At 39.3% G+C, this 15,740-nt stretch overlaps 1 protein-coding gene across 1 annotated transcript in view; it reads left to right on the forward strand.

Moving 5' to 3' along the window:
- Chn2 (chimerin 2) overlaps positions 1 to 15,740 on the forward strand; it is a 328,228-nt gene that overhangs the window by 151,915 nt on the left and 160,573 nt on the right. Inside the window, exon 2 of the mRNA XM_042685079.1 lies at positions 11,732 to 11,770. Coding sequence (XP_042541013.1) covers positions 11,732 to 11,770 — 39 coding nt within the window. The remainder of the gene's footprint in view (positions 1 to 11,731; positions 11,771 to 15,740) is intronic.

A 15,740-nucleotide genomic window follows, 5' to 3' on the forward strand; every position in this document is an offset into this window, starting at 1 on the left:
TACCAATAAACAAAATCTATAAACCCAGAGCAAAACAAACAAAAACTCCAGAGAGCAAAAAGTCTCTGCCAGGAATTGAAGAGTCTCTGGGAAAACACTTTGCTTGGATAGCCTAAGAAGAACTCTGAGTTAATCAGGGATGGGAGGAAAGTGATCATAAGACCTCTAAGGCAGGACTGGTCTGGATCGATTCAAGTATCAAAACAAAGTCCAGAGAGGTTAAGGTATAAGGAGATAAACAGGAAGAGCAGGGCAATAGTGGCCAGGAGCCAGACTTTACAGATCTTCCCAAACCTTCTCTGCCTGTTTGTTCACTGTGGCATGCCCAATGCCTAGCTCATTGTATTGATTCTTTGAACATCAGCCAAATGGAGCATCTCACCATGTTTCTGTCTACAGAGAAAGCCATCCAGAACAGATGCTCTGTGTGGACTCAGTGCCCTCTAGTGACCACAGACAGCAGCCCGAGGCCCTTTTGAGGATTCATTGGCTTCAGATCATCTCTGTATAACCTTGTCCAGAGTGGGGACCTCCCAAATTTCAGCCAAGTACCTTGAATCAGTCTTTTTTACCACTCTCTGTAAGAAGGACAAAAGCCCTGATATGAGAGCTATAGTCAGATGCGAATGAAGCCTTTGTCTGTGATGGAAGCAGAGTTGTCAGAGAATAACATGGACATCAGGTTTTTCAGGACAAGACAAGGACCTTGTCCTGATAGTAAGATTATCAAGAAAGCTCTGAAACACCTCACACCTCAATGTTTTATAGCACTGAAGACAGTGTCTAGGAGGACTCACAACCTGGTCCTGGCACCAGTTAGTTGGCTGGGGTATCCTGGCAAGACTGTAACCCAGGGTGCCAGCTCAAGCTCACGCACACTTGTGAAGATTGAGAGCAATGTGTCTCAGCCACATCCCCCTCCTGCTGTTGTTTGCTTTCATTTGGAACCCAACCCATTTGGGGCCTATTAAGTTAATCACCCTACAAATCCTCAACTGTCATCTCATTGTGAGGCTGTTCCATGCCTGGTTGAAAAACCTGTTTTTACCCAACTTCCTTAGAAAAGGCCCGATGCAGCTCTTTTGCAAACATGTGTGGCAATAAATCCAAAGTGACCACAGACATGGCATTTCTGGGAAGAGGATAGCAGAGGAGAGACCCAACTCCCGTACCCTTTACTAATGCAATGGAGGCAGTTTTACTTGAAATACTCCAAGGGACAATTGTTTCTGACTTCCTTGGTAGATCGTTCTGTATTCCAGTCACTCTTTTACTTCTCTTGCTTTCCAAAGTCCTGCACATAGGTTTCTATTGGTCTCGTTCCCCTCCACTGAGCCAAGAGAAGGGGGCTGGCTCGGCTAGGTGTTTGCAGGTGTTTTCTCTTCACTTGTGGCTTACCCAAGTGGACCACCTGTGTTCTTTTGAGTTTCCTCATTAATCAGCCTTGCGTTCCTTCATACTTGCTCCTCAGGTGGTTGCATCCAATCATATTTCTGGAGCTAAAAGTATCTGGAAGAGGTATGGTGTGTGTGTGTGTGTGTGTGTGTGTGTGTGTAAAATGGAATTTTACTCATGTGTCAGAAAGAATAATATTAAGTCATTTGCAGGAAAATGGATGGATCTAGAAAAAAAAGTGAAGTGAAGTAAGCCAAGCTCAGAGAGACAAATGACATGTTTTCTCTCATATATGGAAGTCAGATCTAATATACAAACATAAAAGGTAACATATACAGAGTTTTCTTCATATAAACCAAATGAATTGACTAAAGAATGGTATACTTAGAGGAGGATTAAGCAGTACAACGCCTCTGAACAACTAACAGTTTAACAAAATGAATACCAGGAACCTGAAACATGTTTGTTGGGAGAGGAAAGGGAGGAGGGCAGACAAACAGCAAGAAGAGTAGGCAGATACAGTCATTATAGTCAATATATGCATGTGTGACAATCCGACCATGGAATTTGAGAACAAGGATGGGATTGGGAGAGATGGGAGAGAATGATGTAAGGAGTGACAATGATCAAGACGCATTGTACTCATAATCTGACTTCTTGAATTGAAACCCCTTTGTACAACTACTTAAAGTAAAACAAATTAATTAAACAAAATAACAGTACCCAGAGCATTGCATGTCACCATTTGCTATGTGCACATACATGTCATCTCCTCTGTGGATTTTCAAGCTGAGTTAAAAAGACATCACAAATTAAGATTATACCAATCACAGCTGCTGTTGGAGGGTGTAAAGAGATAGGCATTCTTGCATTGTTCACAGTTCTAGTTGAACATGATAACAACAAAAGCTTTTAACCACAAAAGCAAAACTACACAAATCCTTCACTCATCTGAGTTCAACTTCCTTGAAGCTATGCTGCACTTAGAATATACTACTACAGCATTATTGAGAGTAGCAAAAAGTTGAAAATAGCCTAAAGGTCTGTCCGTTCAAAATTATTACACATATAAATAAATCACATTTTTATTAACTAATATGATAGAAGATAAAGCTGCAGTTAAGCAAGCAAAGATCTGTGACTGCTGATATGGACAGTTGCTTAAGACATAGTATTACATATGAAAAAGCAGATCACGGGACAGTATATATGAGACAATTTTGTACATTTTTATTCTAGCTATTCACAAAGCAAAATCTGTAAGAATCCATACAACTCTCTTAATGGTGGTTTTTTCCCTGGGGTAGGAGACTTGCTAAAGTTTGTTGCTTTTTCTTTTTCTTTTTTAAGCACTGGGGTATGAACTCAGAAATTCAGTTCTTTTTGCTTTAGTCATTTTTACCCCCCTCAGGGCTTTTATTTGCTCAGGGCCAGCTTTATATTGAGATTCCCCCAACTTCTGCCTCCTTTGATGCTGGGATTACAAGCAGGTGCCCAGGTGTTTTTCTAACACTTGCTTGGCTGGCCTCAGACTACCACCATGCTATTTCCATCTCCCAAGAAGCTATGATTGCAAGCATAAAATAACACACTTAGTCCCACACTTATTAGACTTTTCCTGTCTTGCAACATTAAGTATATATTGCTCTCAAGTTTAGTGAAATCACTGCAGATATTACATTATTTTTGCTAAGCTTTTGATCTTGAAGGATGACTTTTTGTGACATGCTCTTAATTGCCCCATTGTCCCCTCAGGCTAAGTCACTGAAGAATTATCTCTGGGTTCATCCCAGAATTCTTTATTTTCCCAAAGACCAGAATGGCAAAGTTTTGTTACATTAACACAGAAGGTTTCTCAAAGCTGCTCTCAAGTTCCGACCTGAATTTCTAAGTCCCTTTAACCAGTTTTCTTCTTGTTTGTTTGTTTACTTTTTTGGTTGAGATTCTTTATGGGTGATTTTGCTAGAGGGGTCTTATTACCTATCATTATGAAGTTTATGTCACTCTCTAAGTATCTATATCTTTATATCTTTCCCCCCTTCTTTCACTCTTAATTGAGGGGCTATACTCACTTCCCAGCCTTCTTAGAACCACTTATTAATGTTCATTTCACAGACTGTTAAAAGAGGGCCCAGGCAGCGGGCATAGCCTTTCTCTGAAGAAGCAATTGTCTCCTTTTACTTTAGCACTTTGCTCTTGCTGAGTGAATATTACACAGGCTGCATGAGCTGCAATCAGGAATATGTTACACTAGATTATCTTCAAAGTGATGACTTATTTAGTGTGTAAATAAGTAAATAAATCAGCTGAATGCTGGTGGAAAACACTTGTAATCATAACTACTCAGGAGGCTAAGATGTGGAGGTTCATATTTCAAGACCAGGCTGGACAGAAAAATCTGAGAAATTCTATCTTCAAAATAACCAACAGCATGTTAAGGTTGGACCCAGGGGCTCAGATAGTAAAGTCTCAGCAAAGCAAGCAAGCTCAGTGAATGCATCGTGATGCCTTGAATTCAAGCCATAGTACTGGCAAAAACAAAACAAAACACTGGCCAGCTAAACATGGTAGCATGTACCTTCAATCCCAGCTATGCAAGCAGTATGGGTTAGAGGACTGTGGTCTGAGGCTAGCCCTGGGCAAAAAATGAGACCCTGTCCTAAAAGTAACTCCAACTACAAGGACATGGGAGCAAATCCCATATGGGAGAATGGTTCAAGTGGTAGAGCATCTGCCCAGGAAGCTAAGGTCTTGAGTTAAAATCCCAATACCACTAAGAAATAAATATATCTAGCACTATTATTTATTATGATATACATATATTTCTAATATATATTATATAATATATTATGCAGATAATTTTACATATAATATTCTAATATATTACATTAACATATTACATATATACATATATATATAAAATAGTGCTGGTCCTGGGTTTAAACAGAGGCTGGATGCTGTCCTTGAGCTTTTTTTTTACTTGAGATTAGTGCTCGTCCACTTGAGCCACAGCCCCACTGCTGGCTCTTTTAGTAGTTGATTGGAGGGAAGGGTGTCACAGACTTTCCTGCCTTTGAACTGCCATCCTCAGATCTCAGTCTGAGTAAGTAGGATTATAGATATGAGCTGCTGGCATCCAGGCTTTCATATTTTTATACAGATAATATGAAAGAAAATAACTGGTACAGGTAGGAAATTTTAAAAAGATAGAGTACACAATGCTGTATGGTGGGTATTATTCTTACCCTCATTTAATAAATTAAGAAACCGAGGCGTAGAAAGGTAAAGCAACTTGCCTGAGATCACATAGCTAGTAACAGGGCAGAGCTGGTGTTGAACAGTCTTGCTCCAAACTACTATTGTCATATGTATTTGATTGTTCTTTATCCATCTTTCCTAGCTGTGTGCTCAGATTCACGGTTACTCACAGAACAGCATCAATACTGTGTTCATATACACAGACACCTTTGTGCAGTGTTCAATGACAACCATAGGCCAGATTCTTGTGAATAAAACTGTGGAGTCATCAGACACCAGTGATTCACACCTATAATTCTAGTTACTCAGGAGACAGTTCTGAGGACCAGAACTCAACGCCATCCCAGGCAGGAAAGCCCTCAGACTCTTATCTCTAATTAACCAGCAAAAAACTGGAAGTAGAGTTGCGGGTCATGTGCTAGAGCATCAGTCTTAAGCATAAAAGCTAAAGGATAGTCCCCAGTCCCTGAGTTGAAGCCCCAGTACTGGCATGAAAATGAAGGAATGAATGAAGAAGTTAATTAGGTAATTAATTAATTGCTGCATCAAAGACTGGCACTTTTTTATATAGATAGGCATGAGTGAATTTTTTTTTTAGGGGGGGTTCCAGTAGTGGGGGCTGAACTCTGGGCCTGGGCGCTGTCCCTCAGTTCTTCAGCTCAAGGCTAGTACTCTACCACTGGAGCCACAGCGCCACTTCTGGCTTTTCTTTCTTCTTATGTGGTGCTGAGGAATCAAACCCAGGGCCTCATGCTTGCAAGGCAAACGCTCTACCACTGACCTACCTTCTCAGCCCCATGAGTGAATATTTTTAAGCAATGTATATTCTAAACCTCTTTGATGTATGCAATTATTGTTTCTTTCTAAAAATAACATTATTGTCTTCTAAATGTGATGGTTTTTTTCCTTGTACATTTTTGAATTCAGAGCTTCTATTTCTATATTCTCTTCCTTTCTGCAGCCTGATACCTATCCTAGCATCAGCATTTCTAGCTCCCTGAGTCCCATGGACCCTCTTTCATGGGGGTAGTTCATAGATGGGTAATGACTACTTTCCCCTCTAGTAAGAATGAAGTCATATATCTATTACATTTTTTGTGTGTGTTTATTTTGTGCCAGCACTGGATCTTGAACACAGGTCCTAAGCATTGTCCTTCAGTTTTTTTGCTCCTGGCCAGGCCTCTACCATTTGAGTCCCAGCTTTGGATTTTTGCTGGTTAATTAGAGATAAAAGTCTCATAGACTTTCCTGCTCAGGCTGGCTTGGAATTGTGATCCTAACATTTCAGCCTCCTGAGTAGCTAGGATTTACAGGTCCCAGCCATCAGCACCTGGTTTGATTTGATGTTCTTGATTTCCACATTTGGGGAAGGCACTTAGTTATTCTGCATTTTATTTCTCTTTGCCAAGTGATGAAAAGTGAACTGCATGTCCTTGAATACCTCCTCCAGGTTTTAAATGAAAGTATCATACTATTCAAGAGTGAAATAGGTGAAAAGTGTTGTGTGAAATTGCTGCAAATAGTATGTGAGTTGGACAGTGCAGGAGAGAGTTAAAGACTTGGTTGGGCATATATTAAAAGTATTGTGTGCTCCGTCCCTTGACCACAGCCTCCAAACAGTGTGCCTTGTTGGTTTGTGAAGCATGTCTCAAAGGCCAAGGTAATTATAGTCGTTCTACTGAAGCATGGAAAATGGCCTCTCAATTTGAATTCTTTCATGGAAAGAAAAACCCTCCATGACAACAGCACTGGAGCTTAATGATAAACTCTAGATCTAGGAGGCAAGAACAGAGATAGACAATGGCTATAGTCAAGAGAGCAAAGACAAGAGCACAGGCCACCCAAGAGGAATGGCAATTCAGCAAGACCAGTACAGCCACCTTAAGGGGCTTCATCCAGAGGCTGCTATTTGTTTGGAGTTATCTGGTGAAGGTCACATGCATTCTCTCACTTAATCCCTACAGGACCCTCAGCAATAGACAGAACCTACTTGGTCTTATTCTTAAAAGACCTTAATAACTACTGTGCAAGGTGGCTCACTCCTATGATACTAGCTACTTGGGAGGTTGAAGTTAGGGGATCATTATTCAAGGCCAAGTAAGCATAAAAGCTCCATTTCAGTCACTGACTGGGCACAGTGGTATGGGTCTGTCATTCCAACAATGAAGGAAAACATAAATAGGAAGAACATTATCTAGGCCAGTTCAGGCACCAAAGCAGGACTCTACCTTGAAAATAAACAACACAAAAAGGGACTGGCATAGTGGCTCCTGTTGTGGGACATCTGCTTAACAAGCATGATACCTTGAGTTCAAACCCAAGTATGGCCAAAATAATCCAAGTAATCTATTTCAAGATGCTTAGTAATAGTTGTCCAAGGAAGGCCTTGAACTCATGGGAATTTATTAAGTAATTTATTTAACATGTTTTAACTTTTTAATACTTGTTACATGCCATGTTCCCTTTAAAAGATTGGTGTATGGTTTCCCTTATTTGCAATATCTAGTATAGGTATGAGTCAAGCGGAAAAAGTCAGAGAATGTGATGTTAGGAAAACGAACCCTCAAATATGTATTTTAATGTTTTTGTTTCTTTCATGCATGTGTTTCTAACGCATTTATAATATTATTTCTTTGTTGCTTTGTATGTCCCTCCCCCACAGTGTAACCCCCGCTTTCACTATATTTGATGTCAGTATAACATGTGGAGGAGACGGGGACAAACAAGTCGTTTAAGGATTCAGGTGGACCTGTTGCAACAATGAGAAGTACAAAATGTCATGTCAAAACCAGCTTTACAATGTCGGTGGGGGGGGAGGGGGGGTATGATTGGGTGGGGGGGGAGGGGGGAGGCTGGGAAGGGAGGTGAAGGGTAAACAAAGGAGGAGGCTGCAATGCTTGGTAAGAAATGTATGCATTATCCTGCCCATGTAATTGTAACCCCTCTGTACAGTATGTTCTCAAATAAAATAAAATAAAATTAAAAAAATAAAAATAAAAGATTGGTGTATGGAAGTAAATGAAGCAAAATCCTATGTTTATAAAGCTTGATAAATAGTAGATCAAACAGTCATAACAGCTGGGCACCAGTGAGGCATACCCGTAGTCCTAGCCTACACAGGGGGCTAAGATCTAATGATCATGGATCAAAATAAACCCAGTCATGAGGCACTGAGACACTTATCTCCAATTAAGAACCAAAAACAAGGGAGGAAAAGCCAGAAGTAGAGCTATAGTTCAAGTGGTAGAGTGCTAGCCTTGAGCAACAAAGCTCAGAGACAGTGCCCAGGCCCTGGCCTGGCATAACAGCAATAGTTTTTAAAAAGCAGTCCTAACAAATGAATAAATCAATAAATAATTTCAGATAGTCATAGAAGCAATGAAGGACTAGAATAGAGGGAAAGCCATTTAGTTTGTGCAAAGCTGATAGGGAACGCTCCTGGGAAGGAACATTTAGGCTGAGCCCTGTATGATGAAATAAGGCAAATCAAGATATGTTGGGGAACATTTTATATGGGGAGCCCATTTACCTTGTGAGCCCACAGTAGCTAAGGCTAGGGACTTGGAAGCACATGGCTTGTCTGGGGAATAGAGGGGGGAAAACACTGTGGCTAGATAAATATGGGAAAGGGAAGATTGCATGGAGTGAGAAGGGTAGGCAAATCCCATGGGTGGGAAAATATCCATACTTCATTCCAATCACAGAGGGAAGGTACTGGAGGAATTTGCACATCGCTGGTTTCTAAAGGCAACTTTCTTGGCCTCTGCATCAAGTGGCCCACAGGGAGCAAATGGAAAGGGAGACTTTATGGAGCATGCAGGGAGACCAGCATGAAGGTCGAGGTAAGGACCAATGCTTCTGAGAAAAGAAAATTGAGGTTTTTCTCGGAACAAAACTGAAATGGACAGTGAGGGGCCATCTAATTAAGTTTCTGATATTAGGTAAGAAATCTTAGCAGATCCATGCTGAGCCTGGACTATATACCTCCTCTGTCTTGGGACCTCCCCTCAATGTACTAAGGTACTAAACAATGTTTGGCCACTTCTAGGAGGATGGGTTGTACTTGGCTCACAAAACAAATCTCATCTGAAATCTCAGGCGGACATTGCAGCGTGTAAAGATGGTGTCTCAGGAATTTACATGCCTGTGTAATGTGCTCTGGGTGTGTATGTGTGCAAGAGTGCATGTTGATCTTTATTTATCATTGAAAATGCATCTTTGAAGATACCATTTAGGAAAAGAAAGGGGGAACTGTTAGGTAGCTAGGAATGAAAAATGTGGATATAATATGTGGCAGGTAAAATGCCTCAGGCTTCTGATCAAATACTTTATCTTCCCATAACTCTGTGAATTCACACTCAAATGTTCCTTCCTCCAGTGAAGCTCTGGATTTCACTTAACCAGTGAAAACAGTTGGGGCAGCACACTCAACCAATGAAACAACCATCCAGCAGTCAGCGGAAAAACCCAAAGGATATGGGAAGAACCGCGGGGTTGAGAGGACTCCCGTGGACTCCTCTGTAGTGGTTTCCTTTCACTTTCAAATAAACTTTCTCCATCTGCTTTAAACACTTCCCTTTCTTTTAATTCTTCAATGGGCCGAGAAAACAAATCTGTACCCCTAGAGACCATCACTATCACCTATTAACATCTAGGACCTGGCTTTAGCAAAACAGCCTGGGATGAATGGCTCTAGAATTTCATTTTCAAACTCACCAGGTTGATTTTTTTTTTATTTGAATGATTTTTATAACCAAAAACTCCTGTTTCCCATTAAAATTGGCTCACATAACATAAAAGACGAAATTGTTAGTTCAAATATCACTATTATAAAATTGTGTTCACTTACTCTGACTAAAGTATTGAGTTAATGGCCATATTTATTCAGCAATCTGAGCTTGAATAGCAGTACAAGCCACTCACAATGCACCATATTTATCTATGTGCCTATGTGGTTGAAATGTAAAAAATGGCCTTTGTAGAGCTTTGGCTGAATGCTGTCATATGTGGACCCAGAGAGTGAGATCTTATTTGTAAAATAATTTAAGCTATGCAGGTATAAGTGAATAAGATTGGAGAGGAAGTTTGCCACCTTTGTTAGTTTTAATTTACACATGTCATCATTGGTTCTCAGAGAGAAAAGTGTTCCTGAACTGTTTTCCTGCATCAGGTAGAAAAGTTCTAACAAAACAGGAGCCACAGGATAGGGGTCCCAGATAAGGACAGGCTTTGCCTTGTCTGGAAGTGGCAGAGACCCAGTAGTTTCCTTCTGCTAAATTAGAGTACTCGAGGTTCCCCAGACTCATATTGTATAATTTGGGAAAAGAACTCCCCTTGTTACCTACGTTAGAATATATATATGTATATGTATATGTTCCAAAGCTGTAAACCATGACATGGAAACCAAACATAGAACTTCACTGTATTACAATTATACCATTCTTGGGCATTTATCCAAGATTACAAGTCAGGATACAGTAAAGACATTTATATACAGTGTCTGTTGCTGTATATTTACTATAGCCAACTTGTGGAAACATCCAGATGTCTTTCAATGGCTGGATGTATCTAGCAAACTCCATACAGATATAGATATGAATCTAGATATAGATACAGATATAGATCAATATGGATATAAATATAGATATGCCTATATATATGTAAATACAGATCTATAAAATATAGATACATACAAACATACATATATCTATGTATGTATTTATAGTTATATAGTCATATATGTGAATTTTATTCACCCATCAGGAAGATTATCATTTGCAGGGAAACAGATGGACCTGGAAAAAATTATGTTAAGTGAACTAAGTCAGGTTCAGAGAGGAAAAGGATTCTTGTTTTCTCTCTTTTGCAAAAGTCAGATCCAAATTATAAATTTATATGCGAACATACATATGCACATATCCACAAACATATCAACCAAAGCATAATATATACAGGAGAAGATTCCAGTGGTAAAACTCTTTTGAACAACTAACATACAGCTTAACAAAATGAATACCAAGAACCTCGGACTTGTGGTATCAAAAAGGGATCAAAGAGAGGGAGTGGATGAGTGGGAAGAGAAAGAGTGTGTGAATATAGTCATATTCAATGTATATATGTGAAAACGGAGCTGGGAAATTTGAGGGGCTGGGTGGTGTTGGGAGAGACGGGAGAATGAAGGAAAGATGACATTGAGCAAATGCATTGTACTCACAAGCATGTTGAACTAAAGTCCCTTTCCACAACCACTTAAGGATAATAAAACCAAATTAAAAATATCTGTGACATGGGATGTTTCTAATAACTACATGGAGTAAGTTTAGTTGTTAGCATTAGCTTGGTTGAGTGAACCGAACCAGCAGACTTCCTTCCCTGAGTTGTTTTCTAGAGTGATGAATAAGTTTCGTCCTCTCCCTTTTATTATAACTCTCTTACTCTGACACTTCTGATTGTTGAGAGGTTATTTTGGATATTTCTGGATATTTGGTTATTTATGGATATTTTCTAAGTCACACATTGGAGTTAATTCGAGGAAATAATGTGATTCCAATTGAGCCATCATTATTCTTGCTGCCAGGCTCCACACATTAGACGTTTTGTGGGCTGGGTTGGTTGACATTCCATATTAATTTTACATACTTGCACTTCTAATTTCCCCATCAAATCATAATAAATGGACTAAAGATCTGATTGAAAAATGTGAGAGAAATGAGGTTTATTATGCTAGGTTGAGTAAATACTATTTGAAGAGGTTACTAGAGGGAACAATCAAGTAAATTGCTTTAAAAAAAACACACTTTTTTTTTTTTTTGCTTTACTGGGCTATGTAAAATTGATTGAGCAATTGATTCTGTCATAGAAAGTGATCTGAAGAAAGTGAGGTTCAGTCTACAAGGTTTCCAGGCACATTCTTCTCCTCCTGCCTGGAACTGTAACCTAAATGAGCAGAGTCCCCTGGGGCTGGAAAGCAGTGTTGCTGACAGACTTTTGCTCTCACCCCCAGGAAACATAAATGTTGACAGTTTGACAAACATGCTGACTGAATGATTTCTTTCTTTCTTTTTTTTGTTTGTTCTAGATGCTGAAGAATACCAGCCTCCAATATGGAAATCATACCGTGAGTATTTGAAATAAAACTCTCTCTAGTGGTGGGGAGCTGGATTCCTTCTGGGTGTGTTTCATATGGCAGCTCCTCCCTGCAAACACCCTTGAGCCTTTCTTGTCCACTACGGAAAGATAACATTGGAGATGATGTATTTGGCACCTCTCCCCTGATCAAGACCTCTGAGAACCTGCTACCACGGATCCACCTCCAGGATGCTAGAGAGGGGAGGTAGATGTACCTTCTGCTGGGGACTTTTATTAGGTTTTAAGCACAGTTGATCAGCAAAAATGAACGTATTCATGTCCATTAATTATGCTCTCAGCTGATCATCAAAGGCTATATTATCATACAACGTCACACTATGTCGTGTTAGTATCACATAACATCATATGATCTGAAAATGAACAGAGAGTTATTTGGTCTCTAAAGGTGAGTCCTGTGAAGCAGACTCATGTCTGAGCATGAGCCTCACAGTACAGCTCTCATAAAGGAAGGCAACAGCCATCCCCTCATCGCTCTCTCTCTTTTTGGTATTATATGTGTGGTGCACTACTTCTCCATCAAGAGAGGGGAGGATTGTTGTAGGATGGTGACCCACCACACCAAGCATCAGAGGGGCAATGGCTCATCCAGGGTCCATTGGTAGGCATCAAGAAGAATCATTATGCTCAGCACTGTTGACGCTGCAACTGTTGTTACTGTCCTCTGAGAATCTGCCTTATCCCATCACTGGACTAAGCCACTGCATCTCAGATTCTCACCACAGTCCTACTAGATGGACACCAATGTCATCTCCAACTTACACAGACAAAACCATGGCTCAGGAAGGCAAGATAACTTGGCAAAAGCTTCACAAAAAGTGGCTCATGGAATCCAGAGGAAAGTCTGACTCACAGCTTTCTGGCCTCTAAAACTTTTTTCTATCTATTTAAACATTCATATAGGTATCTATCAATGTGTTTATCTATCTCTCTATCATCTACCTTTCTACTATCTGTCTGTCTAGCTATCTGCAATTTGTAGTCATGTGTTGAATGATGACTTTAACCAACAATGGATCAGGCATATGGCCTTTTAAACCACATGGTCTAGTTAGGTATGTAGTAAGCTTTACCATCAAAGTGTGTTAAGTACATTCTGTGATGTTTGCACAGCTCTGAAGTCACCTAGCAATACATATACCTGTTGACAAATGGTGTTTCTTAGAATATAGGCTTTCTTTAAATAATGCTTGTCTGTATATATGTAATATCCACATATATACATAGGTACATACATAATCTGATCATATTGGTTATAAAGGCAGTTAAAGCTATATTCATAAAACGAACATTAGTTAGGCACTAGTGGTACATGTCTGTAATCCTAGCTACTCAGGAGGCTGTGATCTGAGTGTCACAGTTTGAAGCCAGCCCAGGCAGGAAAGTCCATGAGACTTTTATCTCCAGGTAATTCCCCAAAAGCCAGAAATGGAGCTGTGGCTCAAGTGGTAGAGGAACAAAAAGCTCATGGACAGCACCCAAACTCTGAGTTCAAGCCCCAGGACTAGCACAGGAAAAAAATTAAAGAAATACATGTATGGCTGAGAATACAACTTCCCCATAATCCACAAACCACCTCACATTCTAGCTCTCCCACCCTGCTTCCCACTGCTTTTTTTTTTTTTGTAAAAGTGATACACAGAAGTGTTACAGTTACATAAGTCACATCATGAGCACATTTCTTTTTGAACACTGTGTTTTTTAAGGCATACCCTTCCTATGATTTAAAAAAAAAATATTGACCCATTGTAACAATGAGATGTACAAGACACTATGTTGAAAATGAACAGGGGGGGGAAGAGTTGGAGAGGTGGGGAAGGAAGGAATGGTAGGAGAAAAACAAAGGAGGAGGCAACCATGCTCGATAAAAAAAATGTACTTATTACCCTATTCATGTAACCGTAACCCCTCTGTACACTATTTTTACAATAAAAAAGGTTGCTTGTTTGTTTTTTTTTTTTAAAAAAAAGGCCATAAGTGGAATTGTGGCTCAAGTGGAGCTGTGGCTCAAAAGATAGAGCAAGGGCCAGCCTTGAGAAAAAAAATAAAAACACTTCTGAGTTAAAAAAAAAAAAACAATGGTGACGACTCAGGCACTTTCTTGTTACTTGGTTTTGTCCAAATGGTTTTATACCATAGTTAGTGTTCTTCCTTCCCTTCCTCGCTTCATAAGCATCTATTGCCTGTCTCTCCACGAAGCCCAGCAGAGGCATTTCGTCCTTTATTACAGGAGTCTGTTCTTCCATCTGTGAAATAAAGGATCATGCTGGGTCTCTAAGGGGGCCCTTGGAGTCTAGTGTTCTGCCTTCTCATCTTCGATTTTGATTTTAAAAGGCAGTGCTAATGACTTAGTAATTGGATGTTTTTGTTTGTTTGTTTCTTAATGGAGTGTGAAGTGCTCTGACAGTAAATCAACAAAATATCTGTAGTGAGAGGTCCTGTATATTCCGTGACTTACTGTGCCTTGCACACAGCCTTGCACACATTAATGACCCAATAAATATTTGTTGAACAAATGCCACTGCTGGGAGCTTTACTGAAGCCAAAGATGGCATTGGCTCAAATTCATCTCGGTTTTTTTTCTAAGTGACCTTGGGCCACTCAATCTCTCTCTTAAAAGCACTTTTATCTCCTAAGCAAGCTAGAAAGAACATTGCTAATTACATGTCCACAATATCAATTTAACCCCAGTGTACTGTGGTTAAATTTGATTTCTGGATCTAAGTTATGCTTTTAAATTTGCTTGAAAAAGGGATTGTTAGGCCATTTAATACAACCTTAACCGCATTTATAAAACCTTTCTTTATTACACACAACTAGCAGCTATTCAGACTAAGGGCCTCAAGAGATGAGAATCTTAAAATATGAGACGATTGTCTTATCCACAACATCTCAATATATTGATCAAAGTTCTACAGAATACCACTAAGAAAGAACTCTCTTTTGTTTATCTTAGACCAGGAGTTTTTGTTTTTTGTTTTCTAGTTTGGTTGTATCTCAAATATTTTTTATCAGGGTCTTATTCAAGATGAGCATCTATATTCAAGATTAACATCCATTTGATCTTTTAGTAAATAGTTTCTGAATGTCAAGAGATTCAATATTAGGAACCAACAGTGAATAAAATGTGGTCCATACATATATGCAGATTTTCATGGGCTGCTTCTAAAATCCCAAAGATCCTCAAACTGTAACAGGTTGTTTTTTTTTTTTTTTTTTCAGAAATTCCATCAAAGCCCTCAGAATATCACATTTGTTATGTTTTAAATAATCTTCTCATAAATACATTCTGAATCTTAGGATTCACAAAGCTCTTCTATTTGTAATGCTAACATGACAAAATGCCTTTGGGGAGATTAGTTTTATATGTTGATACCAAACTCATTAACATGTCATTTATAGAACCCATATTCTTCCATCACACACTGTTTTCTTAATTGCAGGAAAGAGCACAACTAATATAGTTCCAGGACACAATTACTTTTATTATCATATAGGACTTGGCTTAAAATTAATGATTTGTGATTATTGTTATGGCATGGAGGCATTTTTTTTGCTTCTATCAAGTATAATCGGCCATTACTTTGCTTTATTTGGTATTTTGAAGAATATTGGTCCTAACTCTGTCATTATTCCTAAAACAAAATCTATTTCTAAGCAGTGTACTTAAATTTTAATGATAACTTCAGTAATTTTGTTACAAGTAACAGTGCATTCAATCACATCAGTTAATTTAATCTGCAAGTTTAGAGGGAACTGGCTTTAGGTATGACATTTTCTCTCTCAAATAACTTTACCACAACAGTGTGAATATCCCTTTTTTCCTCTCTGCCTTTCCTGTTGTTGTTGTGTATGTGGTCGTAAGGAAGCAAACCCAGGGCCTCATGCATGTTAGGCAAGCATTATACCAGTAAGCCACAATCCCAGCCCTCCTGCTTTAT

This window comes from Dipodomys spectabilis, unplaced genomic scaffold (assembly GCF_019054845.1).
Source record: "Dipodomys spectabilis isolate Male_0828 unplaced genomic scaffold, ASM1905484v1 ptg000092l, whole genome shotgun sequence".
Taxonomy (NCBI): Eukaryota; Metazoa; Chordata; class Mammalia; order Rodentia; family Heteromyidae; genus Dipodomys; species Dipodomys spectabilis.